Source organism: Lissotriton vulgaris, chromosome 4_1, assembly GCF_964263255.1.
Source record: "Lissotriton vulgaris chromosome 4_1, aLisVul1.2, whole genome shotgun sequence".
NCBI classification, from domain to species: domain Eukaryota; kingdom Metazoa; phylum Chordata; class Amphibia; order Caudata; family Salamandridae; genus Lissotriton; species Lissotriton vulgaris.
In genome coordinates, this window is record NC_141691.1 from 774348926 (window position 1) to 774363487 (window position 14562).

Below are 14562 nucleotides of genomic sequence, written 5' to 3' on the forward strand. Positions count from 1 at the left end.
GTTCATTCAATCCTGTTGCTTAATCTTGAATAGACTAGATACAAAATGGTAGGCCAAAGAAGCTTCTCAAAATGTAGATGGTGCCCTTTCTCACCATATCCATTAGCCTTTTCCAACCAGGGATTTGAGGCAGAATCAACCACCAAACATCATGAATGCAATACAGTACAGCGACTGTAGTGTCGGCCAGAACAAACTTCAAAAACGGTGCGGCATTCAGACTGGTTGGATCAGAGCTTGCTAGAAACATGTTTAGTTCTCTGGCCAACCTATGGTGTTAGAGCTGGAGTGCGGAGTTCCACATTGCTGTTCATCAGGCACTATGTTTAGCATGCCATAAATGTTAATGTGCTGTGTACAATCCATGCAAAAAAACACAACGTTGTAAAATAGCTACAATTATTTTATTGCATGTATATGTGTTTAATAACTTAAGTTTAATCAAACCTCTGTTGATTTCACAGACGTTTACAAAAACATTTACTGATATGCGAACAAGATTGATATAAAAATCTTTAACACTGTTGTGTACTGCGCACAATTTTAATACTACTGTGTACATCATTTGATTAATCAGGAGAAATTATGGGCCAAAAAAATGTACTTCCCTTTTAAAAATATGAAAACATTCTGCTGAAGTGCCATGTGTGGTAATAACGAATGGTCACCGTTTCAAATATAATAAGGACGTTCAAACATGGAGAACATCTTTTTGAGTTTTCTTGGTACTTCTCTACTAGCGCACTTCATCAAACACTCAGAAATCTGTGCCTAAACTTAAGACTCTGTACTTAACATTAAAAGAGCCATCAAAGTTTATAAAATGCTTATGCTACACTGAGACCAAAGAAGATATGGCTGAAAAGAATCACTCTAAGCCTGATGGGCGCAGACCTCACATTCGGAAGACAGCAACTAGCCTAGAACTAAAAAACTCAACAGACCTAACGTTTCCTTTAAACAGGATTACCTACATCAACAACACTTCGTGCTGTAGTTTGCCTTCTTAAAACGTCTTTCAGGAAACTCAACAGAAACTGAATTGTATTCTACAGAGATCTCTTCTTCCCCACTTCAAGCAGAGATCCTCAATGCAATGCTGAGTCCTTTGAATGAGAGGAGAGATGAAGACTTGAATTTGTAGATACAAAGCATAAGAAAGGCTACTGTGGACATTAATAGTCATGACATACAATATGACAGACCAATAGCACTTGTATTAATCACAATTAAATAGTGGTTAGTTGATGGAACAGAAAACTGATCAAATACACCTTTGAAAAGGCTTCAAGTGTTATAAAGGTAAGCGACCAATGACACATTTTGCACTGCTACCTGGAGAAGGCTCTTTCTCCCCTCTGGATTCTATAAGACGTTTCTTTATTTTAAAAACAATTACTAAACGTGTCCAATTTTACTAAGGAATAAAGTAGCTAAGGATTCTTAGTTGCATTGCACCCAGTCAGGGTGCTTTTAAAACAGCCTGGCCAGCCAGTCCTGTGGCTCACTGGTAGGTGATATGCATTTGATGTCTGAACCTCAAATCCATTTGATTGGACACTGGCTAGTGCTTATGAGCACTTGCCAAACAAAGTGCTAGAACTGTGCCATTTAGCAGCTCAAGACTACAGTAAGGACTGCAAGAAAGGATCTTCGACTGAGACTGAAGCCTTACTCTCTCAGCCAGAGGTTCACATTAATGATCATTTGCTACAGGATAAAGCAGAGAGAAAAGGATTGCCAGTCAAAAACTAGTTTAAGAGCAATGGACTCTGAAGGAGAACCCAAAGGATGCTCAAGTGCAGATTCAACGAGAATTGAAGCTGGATTTTGTAAGTTTCGTGCGATGTGGTTTTAGGTATAGGGTCAATCCCCATCGCCAATCCCATTACATAACTCTCTCCTGAAAGGGGAGAGATGAGAATCCTATAACAACATCCAAAACATTATGAGATCATTCATTCTTCTCAAATCCAACAATTAGAAATAATAACAGAGTACTGTAGATCTCCTATGGAAAAAAGTCTTTGGCATGTTCAAGCAGTATCAACATTTGACGCACGATATACACCAATACTGTAAGGGACAGACCCTCTCCTAGTCCCTTTGATGCCAGTAAATTTATCATGCAAAATACTGAATGTCTTGCTTCCAGATTTCATTTGTTGTGGTTTCAATACAAAGCATGAAACGGAGGAAGGGCATCTCCAGGACGTCATCTTGTCCGGTTTCTTTTCACTACGATGGTGCCTGCGACAATGTCATAAGCTGTTCGGTTGTGCTGAAAGAACAGTAACGTGATGAAAGCAGGAAAGAAGAAAGCAATGGAAAAATTCTTGATCAATGCACGAATCGTCGACCTGAAAGAAAAAAAAACATTGCTTTTAAAACACTTGGCATTTACAGTATCATCATACTTTCACTTCATACCAAAGAAATCACCTGGTATCTTCATTTGACATATAAAATTTAACAATTATCTAGCAAATCCCACCTTCATCCCAAGGCACAGAAAAAGAACAAAAAGGGTACTTTAAAACTATAAAACGGTCTCAATCACCATTTCTTTTGACAAATTAGTTTAACAAATTTGTATTAACGGAGATCATTCCAACCCATACCTCTCCAATGCAACCTGTTTTTGAAAATGAAATCTATTGGGTTTGTTCCTTGAACGTTTGAAGTTTCCATTCAGCTGGTCTCTACAGAGAGTCAAAGTAGGCACATGGAGTTCTAAAAAGATGAGCTATTAACGATTGCATTTTATGATAGTTAATTTAGTATTGTCGACTTTTCTGACATCTACGCAGTTCTGCAATACTAGCCAATAATTTTAATTGGGGGCTGCAGTAAAAGAGAAACGATATTTTTCACTCTGGTAAACATTTGCGGTAATTCTTTACTTTAAATCAGATTTGTCACTCCATCAAAAAATTCAAGAAACACCATTGGCTTCTTATAATAAAGTAGCTCAAGTTTGAACATATGTCTACTAAAATAAATGGGAGAGCTTAAACAACCATGAACAGTCTTCATGTTACAAGCTTCGACATGAACGCTGATTTGTAGATACAACACATTATGTCATGTCTTAGGGAGGCAAAGTGCCCTTTGCCTGGTGAATTTAGGTAGACCAGGTCATGTGTTGCTGGCTGTATGCTATCTTTAAAGTAAACTGCTGAATGACGGATGCTGTGTCTGGCGTCCTCTGATGAATGTGTGCTTGGTATAACTTAAAGGACAGTGATTTTGGAGGAAACCTGGTAGCAGACTATATTTTGTTGAGTTGACTAAAGTGGACTTGGGGGGAGAGAGACAGGGGGAGAGAGACAGGGGGAGAGGGAAAGGGGGAGACGGAGAGCGGGAAAGGGGGAGACGGAGAGCGGGAAAGGGGGAGACGGAGAGCGGGAAAGGGGGAGACGGAGAGCGGGAAAGGGGGAGACGGAGAGCGTGAAAGGGGGAGGCAGAGAGAGGGAAAGGGGGAGATGGAGAGAGGGGGAGAGGGAGAGTGAGAGGGAGAGTGAAAAGCAGCAAGTAAATGAAGTCCTTGTGATAATGTCCCTTTGATATTCTAGAATTTCTGAGGGCCTGGATCCTTCCAGATGCTTGTCTCAGAGATATTTGGTGTGTGTTTGTTTTTCATGGGCTGAGAATGAATGAAATCACTCGATGGATGAAACAGCAAGCCTGAAGTGCAATGTTGGAAAGTGTGCATAATCCACGAAAGGGCTCAGCAGCAATGAGGCACATATCTTTGAAACTCCCTGTAGAGCAGGATTACCAAATCGCATTTCACATGCAGAGACTTTGGAGCTTACATTTATTATGGAAAAAAGTCAATCTACACACAAATCGCGGAAGGCAAAGTGTTGCTCCCTAAAAAAGTACAGACTGCTTGAAGGCGTGACTCATGACATGGGGCAGCTTGGCAACAGTGAAGTCACCTGTCCGGTCTGAAAGTCGGTCAAACTTGCAGCTGAAACTATGACGTCAGCCTTACCACTGCCAGGAGTTAGCGACAGTGGATAAAGTGTAAGAATCAGATGACCAAGTACAGAAGAGCTGATCAAAAGTCAGTCATGTTACTTTGTGAAATACTAACAGGGTTTTTTCAGATTCAGTCGCATGTCAGACCACTGACTGATTTCGTTGTAGAATTCCTTCCTGGGCAGTCAATCACATCTGAAAAGCAGACTGTGCAGTGTGATGAATCTGTCCTATGTCAGTACTGCATCTGAAAGGGTGATAGGTTTGGAGCAGAGTCATGCCCTAAGCTTCTGATTGGAGCAGAGTCATGCCCTAAGCTTCTGATTGGAGCAGAGTCATGCCCTAAGCTTCTGATTAACTCCACCCAATCACTACTGTATTTTATTGATTTAAAAGGTTTTATATAGCGCTGGCTGGACCAAAGAGTATCAGAGCGCTTTACAGGAATTAGGTAAAAACAGAGTTTCAATATACATTTTTATATATAGAAGAAAGTGCTGAAACAAGGCACGCAAAGTAACAACATATAGGAGGATGAAGGGGTGGGAGAAAAAAAGCAAAGGATCATTATTGTATAGGGAGAGGGGGAGAAAGTGTAGGGCCACTAAGGAGGGAGAGGGCTAAGGAGGAGAAGGTTATCTGTGCTGTGAGAAGGGGGAAGAGGTGGACTTAGAAGAGCGAGTTTGTGGTTGGAGGGAAAGGGGGGGCGAGACAAAAGAAGAGGGATCAAATTAAGTCAGGGCTAGGGTAGGAGTAAGTATCCAGTGACAATGTAGTTAAGGACCCCAGTATTTTCTGAGAAGGAGCCGTTTGAGGTCTTTTTTGAAGCTGGTGTAGGAGGGGTTACAACGTAGCTCTTTATGGAGAGCATTCCAAGCGGTGGGCGCATTTCCAGAGAAAAAGCGAGACTGTTTTTATCTGTATCACATGATGAAAATTAAGGAAACATAAAAAAACAGGACACGAGCATTTGTGAAGCACATGGTTACCTGAGGGCCGCTTGGTAATATTGGTAGATATTACATTTTTATTGTTACGCAACTCGAAAGACATGTATTTTATCAACCTGAAAAGGACCAAAGGCTATATGGACCTGCTCTGATTTGACTCTGCGACATTAGCTTTAATCACAGATCCCTGCGAGCATTAGTAGTGTGAGCCACCAGCAGCAGTTTGCCAGCTCAACGGATAATTTAATTTTGACAAATTAAAAATTCTGTACCTATAACATATTGTATTCCTACTTTAATTTTCTCCTACTCAAAGATGGCAGTTTTTTCCCCTCCCACATACATTATAATTTATTCTTTCCCCTATCCGTTTCTTTGTACACACGGTGTCTTTTTGGCTCTTTAGCTTTTCTTCCATTTACTGCGACACTATTTTCTATTTAACCTCTTCTCCTTTTTTACATATATGTAAGATACTATAAATTGTAAGAACAAACAAACGGAAGAGTTTTTTGCGTTTTTTTAAATATCGGGTTTGGGATTGAAACCCTGGTCAAGTCTACCTATTCCATGAAAATCCAAAGATTTACGTCAAAGGTATTTTTCAAATTCTGACATTACTCCAATATGGAAATTCTTCAACTTAGCGTTGTCAGGCTGGCATTCTACATAGTGGGTTTCCGTCATAATGGAAAAAATACTACAGGTCATAATCAAGGCAGGGTTACATAGGATATTATTGCTCTAAAGCAGAAAAGGTGCTGAAAAAGAGAACAAACAAAGGTATGTATTTGTAATGTCTTCCATAGTGTCATAGTGCATCCTAGGAGGACAACAACTTCAACCACTGGCTCCACAATAGATTTTAATGCCTAGAACTTCTGCAGCTGTAAAGAAATGTACCTGAAAATGATGTGTGATTCTGCAATAAAGTAGAAGATAATTTAATATGTATATAGTAGTATATTCACAGGCAGAACACATTATGGGTAGAAGAGAGCTGTGCATTTTTACTATACACGTGACACAAAAATTGAGTACATACCCTGTCAGGCTGACATTTGTGGAAGGAATAACCAAGACGCGATTGGGTGCCAAGAGCACCGATGTATCACAGGTCACAACTCGAAGACCAAGCAGAAATTTTCCTGGTGTGGCACCACCTGCTCCCCATATGCAGATAACCTTCAAATTAAAAAAGATCTACAATAGTCATAATGTAGGCCACATGATTAATATTTTTTTTCCTTGGAATATCTAGATTAGCCAATACTGCAGATAAGCATTAATATTGCTGCTTTTTAAGTTACAATGATTGGATCGATGTATGGTTTTATGACACGATTGGGTGAGACAAATGAGAACATGTCGGCAAAGTATATAATTAAACTAGTAGTTGAGAGGAGAAGGCATCAAGGTCATATCAAAAGTCAACAATCATCATTTTAGATCGCTTTCATTAAGCTCTTCAGAACAAAACCAGCGGCAACTCTTCCTGGTGTAGGGCAACACCTAGTCTCTGCACAGTTGGACCACTGACTTTCAAAATTGCCAGCAACACTATGGATGCAATTCACAAACTTCCTTTGTGCCCCCAAGTAGCACTAAGGGCCACATGTATCAAGCCTTTTAGAGGTCACAACCTGTTTGTGAACGCAAAAAGGCATTTCAATATGTATGAAAGGCTTTGTATTCGCAATTTAGGTAACCGCAATTTTTTGCGATTACCTAAATTGCTAATGCAAATAGGTAATCACAATTTGCAAATCCCTAATGCACAGGTGAGAAGTCTTTCCTGAATGGAAACTGTGCATTTAGGAAATGCTAATTACCATAAACTTCAAGTTGAAGGTAACCATGTGCAAATTGTGAAAAATGCAAAACAGCACATTTTTCAAAGTGCCATGTTGCGCACACATGCCCCTAGGGCACCAAGAAGCATACGTGGGATTCTATGATCAGAAAGCGTTTTTATGACAGTGGAAACCACAGGCCTGGTGACTTTCCCACTTATTTTAACTTTACCATAAAACCATATATTTGTTGGTATTCACTTACCTTTAGCTAGTAGTTGCCCACTCTGGCAATGCATGCACATTTATTTCTCTGATAAACAAGATCAAGGGCCTTTTAAGACCGGAAAAGTGAAGAGAACAACCATATATTTAAAGGAGGTTTAGGGAAAGGGCTTCTTCCAAACAGAATAATAGCCTCCCATGGAGAGCAAAAATTGTTAATAGGGCAAATACACAATTCCTCATAAATGTGAGAACTGGAGAACTATTCGAAACCTATAGGTGTCACAAATTTCTTAGACCCCTCCTGGAATTCCTTTTGATCCCATGAAAGACAAATCTTTTCCAAATGTAGCAGTTAAACAACAGAAGTGGATTCACAGTTTTTACTATGAAGGGCTTTGTAAATCAAGATCCACGTTCTTCTTAGTTAGCAACCACTAAGGTGCTTTTGCAAGTTAAAAGTACAACAGTGCCATTTCTCCGCATTTTATTTACGTATTCAAGTAATTTACCTCGTAGAAACAGACCAACAATCTGTAGATGAGGGCAACAACCATCATCTTCTGTAAGTCTTCCATTGATGTGTCTTCGTCTATCTCTTCGATTATATAATGCATTGCAAACTTTGAAATGTCCCTGCAGAGGAAACACACTGAAGACTTTAATATATTCACTCACAAATATGCTGTTTCGAATCATTCTATATTCTAGTACAGTGTTCAGTTGAGGGAAGAAGATTGGCTCAGAATGTGGTTTCATTTATTGGTCACATTTACATTGTACTATGTCTTTACACACAAACTTTAGATTACATTCAGTCCACATTAAACTGTTACTTAACTTGTAAATTCTTAACATAAACTCTAACACCAGGTGGCCATTTTACTTTATATGTTCCACTGTCACAGGACCAATTCCCTTCTATTGCCCACTAAAGTAGAAGCCTGCACATCTTTGAAGCTACCACCACCACTGCATAGTGGCAACATAAATAACAAACCTTCATATTACATACTACAGAATGTGTTTCCAAACATCTCCTGACCTTCTTTAGTATGACATCCTCGTTCCAAGAATACTTAAAGTTCCAAAACAGCATTCTCATGCCCTACCTCATGTTGGGATAGGAAACCAGTTTTATTGTATACCTGAAATTATTGACACCAACATTTAAGTTCTAACTTACAGATGGAGGGTGGCCCTCGACAAAGAAGATTACCTCCGTTTAACAGAGATTCAGGTTCCCCATTTCCATACACCATCAGATGCAAGTCACTGCCTGTCTCAAACTATGACCTGCTTAAGTCTATCCACAGCTTTCCGCAGGTGGATATTTGTTAGAAACAGAAGTAATGCATGTGTACCTTGATTACTAAGGAGTCAAGTGTTATCTCAGAACGGAACATTCAGGTTATTTAAATGCCATTTAGGTCTTCATCCTGCACTTGATTTTCTCTTATAATGAAATAAAAAGAAAAGAATTGGGTCAGCCCAAACATCAGCCAAAACATTGGAGACATCTGTCGATTAGACCAGAGATTAAACTATTTTCCCAATTAGAAACTATCAACAAATCCTGCTTGTGCCTGAGAACAGAAAAGCGTAACACTATCTCAGCATTTGTTAAATCAAACAGGTCCATATATTGGTTCCAAGGATCCCAAATCCCATTTAACTTCTTTGGGCAGCCTCTGGCTTCATACACTACCATTTTCACCGGATGAACCCGTCCATGTTGCTACACCAGACATCAAATTTGTTTGGATCATCGCTTCTCCAAAGCGGTATTGAGTTGTGTCTCCCCACTACAATCCGACTGACCCACAAGAGTTTGAGTATTTAGGCCCGAGTTACCACAGCAACAATTTTCCTTCCATGGTAACAGGCGATCCAGTCACCACTTCTAGGACATTTTGAATTAATATATAAAACATTGTAATCCTGCACATGGGTACATGGTATGGTGCAGGTGGTATGGTATTGCTGCCTCTCAAACATATAACTCCTTGTGCCCACCCTACTTTATACAAGACTGTGTGTTTACAGCAGAACCTTTAAAACTGCTTGCACTGCACCAAGTACAACCCAACTAATATTGATTAGCAAATATAAAACTGGTTCATTCAGGCTTTCTGTGCCCATCCTTAGACACCAAACAATCCCACAAGCTCCCATCTAAAGCCAGAAAATCCAGAATCACATAAGTATAACAGTACATTATAAGCCACAAACTGCCCTTTTGCTTAGGAAAAGTAAGGGCCTCTTCTGCTCTTGCACCAATATATCCCTTTAAATAAGGTGGATTATTCTACACACTACCAATCACTGGCAGTGTAATCAACGAAGTGCTGAACTCTAATAAAACATGTCTTGGTGTTTCCTCTTTTGGTTAACAGCAGCTACCCAAGCAAGACCGGGCAAAGGGAGAGAAGGGTTGCATGGATATTTTCGTCTACTTATTTGGCGAGTCCACAGAAGAATAACACCACAAATAATCTGGCCTCGGTCAGTGAACTAACTACCCATCAACATAAATGTTGGCTCACCAAAGTACTTTTTGATGTTACTTTGTTAACTATATCTTAATTGCATTTTCAACTACAATATTTGCAAAGAATAGAGGAAGAAATGCCTACCATAGAGAAACTATTATAGGCAAGCTAAACCTAAGCAAAACTGTCAGCATTCCGTTATCCACCAATCAGAGCCAGTCTTGGAAGTCCACATTCTTTTGATAGCATTAAACCCCCTCTTCATTGTTTCTGCAAATGGACATATCCTGTGCTGCGCAATGTCCAAGACCTCTTTGCTTTTAACTGCTACAAGAATTCTCTTCCAGGCTCCAGGAGTCAAGAGACGTGCCCTGCAGGTCTCCGTTTCTGCTTCAATACATTGGACTCCTTTTTCACCATCTTTTGTGGTCTTGATCTCTCAGGCAGTTTTGCTTTCTCAGCATTGGTTCTTCTGTTTGACGTTAGCCCTTTATCGCACATCAGAATGGCACTGCTGTGCTTACATTTCACTGAATAATCATATGCGCCAAGCAGGTAATGTGTTTTTGTTGGCCTACTGCTACAAAACTCTGAGTGAATGAATATGGACTATCTTGCCACAATGTAATCCGATTTAATTTGACTACTTATGGAAGGCCTGTCCACAGTTTTTTTCCCTAGCTCCTTTATAGTGTCCGGTTGAATTCCACAAGGGTTACTATAACCCAGATAAAGCAGGATGTTAGTGATTCAGTTTTGAAGCAACGTTTAAGTCAAATCATACCACTTAGGGCCTGGGAGAAGATCTCAACCCAATGGTGGCTATGGCACAGAGCAGACATCTTAACATAGGGCAATAATGTAAAGAATTTATGCAGTACAAAAACAGTAATAAAGTCGTAATGCAAAACAATAAAAATGCCAAATGAATTAGAAATAGAGTTATATTCAATAAAACATAAAAAATAAACAATTAAAAAAAGTCAATAAGGCAAACCAGAGATCTCAACGTTTCAAGTTTTAAGTAGCAAAAGAGCCAAGAAGCACAAAGTGCCAATAATAGTCAATAGTCATGGTAGACCATAACATAGGCGCAATATGAGACTAACCACAATGAAGCACTGGTTGGGTACACTAACCAGGTTTGTCATGGTAAAAGATTTGACATTCTGAAGTTAGTCCTTTAAGTCCCAATCCACCACAGGAATACACTTCTAAATCCTCCCATGACCTCAAGGGAGTCAATTAGCGACTCATAGGTTGTTAGGAAGAGGCCAACAACAGGTTCTGTCCAAGTCCACTGGTCAGCTAGCCAGTAGCTGGAAAGGCCTCTTGTACAATGGTGTACAGCTGTATTGTGAACAGGAGGTCAGCCTTATGACCCTTGAAGCCCAATTGTTTGTCCTGGGTACAAGAGAGAGCAGGTCCAGTAGTTCTCCAGTCGCAGACAGCAGGTTTAGTCCTCTTCAGTTCTTCCTCAGGTGCAGAATTGTTCTGAAGTGGGTGCCTGTGGGTGCCTGGAGATGCCAAATTTACACCTGGCATGATCTAGTGGATGGGGCTCCTAGACCTGCCCTAAACAAAAGTTCCTGGAGCCAACCCTACCCAGTTTTGCGATTTTCAAGATGGCAAAAGTCTTCTGCCACATTCAACTTGGCTTCTGAGGGACGGTGAGGTATGTGGGGAGTGTCCTTTGGTAATCCTCCCACATTTAACACTAAAATCCAGTTTGACAGCCACAGTGCCCTCAATAAACCCAGAGACAGCAGTCTGATAGAACAAGAATTGTTTTTCCAGCAAGCAGACAGTGGATACAGAAGAATTGTTTTGTCATCTTGTTTCCCTTCCTTCCAAGTGCACCCCAAGGGTTATATGTAAAGCCCAGAGACAGAAGTCTGCTGTGAAAGAGCAGGTCCTTCAGCAACCAGACAGTGGATACACAAAAATTATCTTGGCATCCAGTTCTCTGCACACCGAAATCCTATTTGTAAACCTAGTAGACCTGTCAAGCATACTTTGACATTTAAGTAGGATTTTTTAAAACTATTTTTATTGGAATTTTGAATCAAACCACAGATAATTGGTACATCACAGTTCATTTTCCAGCTCACCAAGCCCCCCCCCCCCGTCCCCCCGCCCCCCATCCACTTCACTAGAATTGCATGGATCAATTCAGCACTGTCCGTTCCTGTCGAGCACCATGTCCCCACGTGTCCTCTGCCAAAGGGGGCAACTGTATGTCTAGTTTCTTGAGCCATAGGCCAATAAATGCACCAAGGGAAATGTTCTGGCCGATGTTTCCAGCATCTTCTCAGGAAGTCCCCAGCCCTGCATCAAATCCATGGTACTTCCTCAACTTCCCCAAGACCTTGTGAAACTTTCGGGGGCAGCCCCTAGCTTTATATGTCACTCTCTCTGCCGCCATATACATCTCCATTCCTCTCTACCAATCTCCCACCTTTGGGGGCAATGGGGCTCCCCATTCACGTGCCAAATCTCTCTTTGCCACCACTAGGGCTAGCAGGGCAAAGATCGTGTGCGGGCGAGTCAGATCTATTTCCGTAGGGATTCCCAGTAATACAAACTTAGGGTCCATCGGTAACGTCACCTCAAGGATTTTACTGAGCTCACCCAGTATATGTGTCCAATAAGTGTTTATGGTGGGGCATTCCCACAAGGTATGGAAAAAGGTTCCCTGCGGGCATCCGCATCTCAGGCAGCAAGGATCACTAGCCCTTCCCATGCGGTGCATTCTAACCCGGTCGTAATAGAAACTGTGCAGTATTTTATATTGGATGAGACGTAATCGGGTCTTGATTGCAACCTCCCTGTGGTGCATCAGGGCAGTCTCCCAGTCTATGGTGTCCATATCGCCCACATCCTGCTCCCAGGTTGTCCTTAATTTCCCTAATCCGTCCGGTGCATTATTAATCAACGTTTTATATGTCAAGGATACCAGTTTATTGGGAACCTATTCTTGTAGCAGTCGACCCTCCAGGGGGGCATACTCAGGTAGCTGTGATGCTAACGCCGCCTCGGCCTTCCAGGCATGACGCAATCGCGCATATTTGAAGAACTGTCCTGGGGTTAGCTCATATTCCGCCTTCAGGGACTCATATGTCCTGAGCTCTCCTCCTTTCACTAAGTCTCCAAGCGTTGAAATTCCTATGACGTCCCACCCACCAAAGCCGGCAAGCTTGTACAGTTCTTTCAGCCACGAGCAAGTCCAAATCGGTGTCTGCTTAGTCGGTTTGTGTGTCCACCCCATCATCTTCGTCGCCCTGTCCCAAGTATCTATGGTAAGCTGTGTGGCCGGTAGTAGCCTTCGCCTCCCAGTTCCCCCGTACAAATAGTGCAGACTAGTGCGGTGCGCCAGGGTGGCCCTCTCTAACCTATAGGTCGGGTGATCCGCTGGTGCATGCAGCCATTCATTTATCGGTGCAAGATGCTCAGCCCAGTAATAGGCCTCCTCATCCGGCAGGGAGATCCCCCCCATTGTGATGATTTCGTTGGTGTAGCTAGGGCTACTCTAGGTTGCTTCCCCAGCCAGAGAAGGGCGTGCAGTTCGGCATTAATTGTCTGGAACGTCTGTCAGGGTAGGGGAAAATATTCGTTCTGTAGGGTGTACAGAAATCGTGGCAACGTGATAATTTTGAACATTGCTGCTCGGCCTAGTATCGTCAAAGGCAAGGACTTCCATCGGAGGGCGTCTTCTGCAAAGTTTAGAATTACTATAAGTATATTTTTTTGATAGGAAACTTGTTTGTCAGTTGTCAGGTAGACCCCCAGATATTTAAATCCAGACTGGGTGACCTGTAAGGCTCCCGAAAGTGGGGGCCAATCTTCTTCCAGGCGTGGGCTATATAAGATCGATTTGTGCCAATGTATCTTGTAGCCTGAGAAGGAGCCATACCTATCTAAAAGTTCAAACAGCGCCGGGTTCGTGATCATCGGCTGCGTCACGTATAGAAGGATGTCGTCGGCATACAACAAGATCTTCTCCTCCTGTTGGTCCTCCTGTGTGATGCGGAAGCCGTGTACCCTCTCTGCTTGATGAATATTACACGCCACTTTTTCGACCGTGAGGGCGAACAGTAGCAGGGACAGGGGGCATCCCTGGCGGGTCCACCTCCGGACAGGGCAGTTCTCCGACAATACACCATTTATTTTTACCCGAGCCCTGGGATCCGTATATAGTAGGCTCACCCATCTTCGAAAGTTGGGGCCGGCCCAAAACTTGATCAGTGTCTCCTCCAGAAAGGGCCAATAGACCGCATCGAATGCCTTCTCGGCATCTAATGAAAGGAACATATGTGGGTCTTCCCTCTGCTTCACCTCCATAAGCCAGTTATGGGTCCGTCGGAGGTTTTGCCTTGTCGCCCTAGCCGGTAGGAATCCTGTCTGGTCCTGGTGCACCAATCCGGAAATCACCCGGCGTAATCGAAGAGCCAGAACCGTAGGCAATAATTTGGCCTGCACATTGAGGAGAGAGATCGGTCTATACGACTCGCAGGCGTCTGACGGCCTGCCCTGTTTATAGATCGGCACAATCGTGGCCATTCGGAGGTCCGGCGGGAGCTCTCCATCTTGGGTTGCGTCTCCATACAGTGCCAGAAGGCTGGGAGACCATTTGGGCCTGGTGCCTTCCCCAGCCGAAGCCTAGTTATCGCCTCCCTTATTTCCGAAGCCGTGATATCGGCTTCAGTAGTGTCATTATCGTCCGCATAGAAATCCCGAAAATAGGAGGCAAACGCATGGGCTATCTGGGTGCCCCCCTCCTATGTAATTGTCCCTGCTGATCAGTCACATCATCTATCCACCGTGCGTCTCTCTCCCTGCGACTCAGCTAGGCCAGGAGCTTCCCAGATTTGTCCCAGACATCGTACAGTCTGTGCAGAGTGGCAAGTGCCTGTGCTTTTGCTTCGTTAGTGGCCAGGTCCCTGTACTGTTGCTGGGCGTCAAGCAGGTGCTGAAGCACCTGTGGATCTCGATCTGTTAAGTGTTGTCGTTCTGGCCTGACATTTTAGTTTCCAGTGTGCACAGCTCCTCTTGAACTTGCAGTTTCTCCCATGATACCCTACTCTGCGCCCTATCTCGGAGTACTGTTTTGTAGGC

The 14562-nt window shown here is 42.5% G+C and overlaps 1 protein-coding gene across 1 annotated transcript in view; it reads right to left on the bottom strand.

Annotated features, from left to right (window-relative positions):
- Positions 1-385: 385 nt before the first annotated feature.
- FAM8A1 (family with sequence similarity 8 member A1) overlaps positions 386-14562 on the bottom strand; it is a 61699-nt gene continuing 47522 nt past the window's right edge. The window contains exons 3-5 of the mRNA XM_086965114.1: positions 7468-7591; positions 5983-6122; positions 386-2360 (exon numbers count right to left, since the gene is read on the bottom strand). Of these exons, the coding sequence (XP_086821240.1) occupies positions 2216-2360; positions 5983-6122; positions 7468-7591 (409 nt within the window). The 3' untranslated portion in view covers positions 386-2215. The remainder of the gene's footprint in view (positions 2361-5982; positions 6123-7467; positions 7592-14562) is intronic.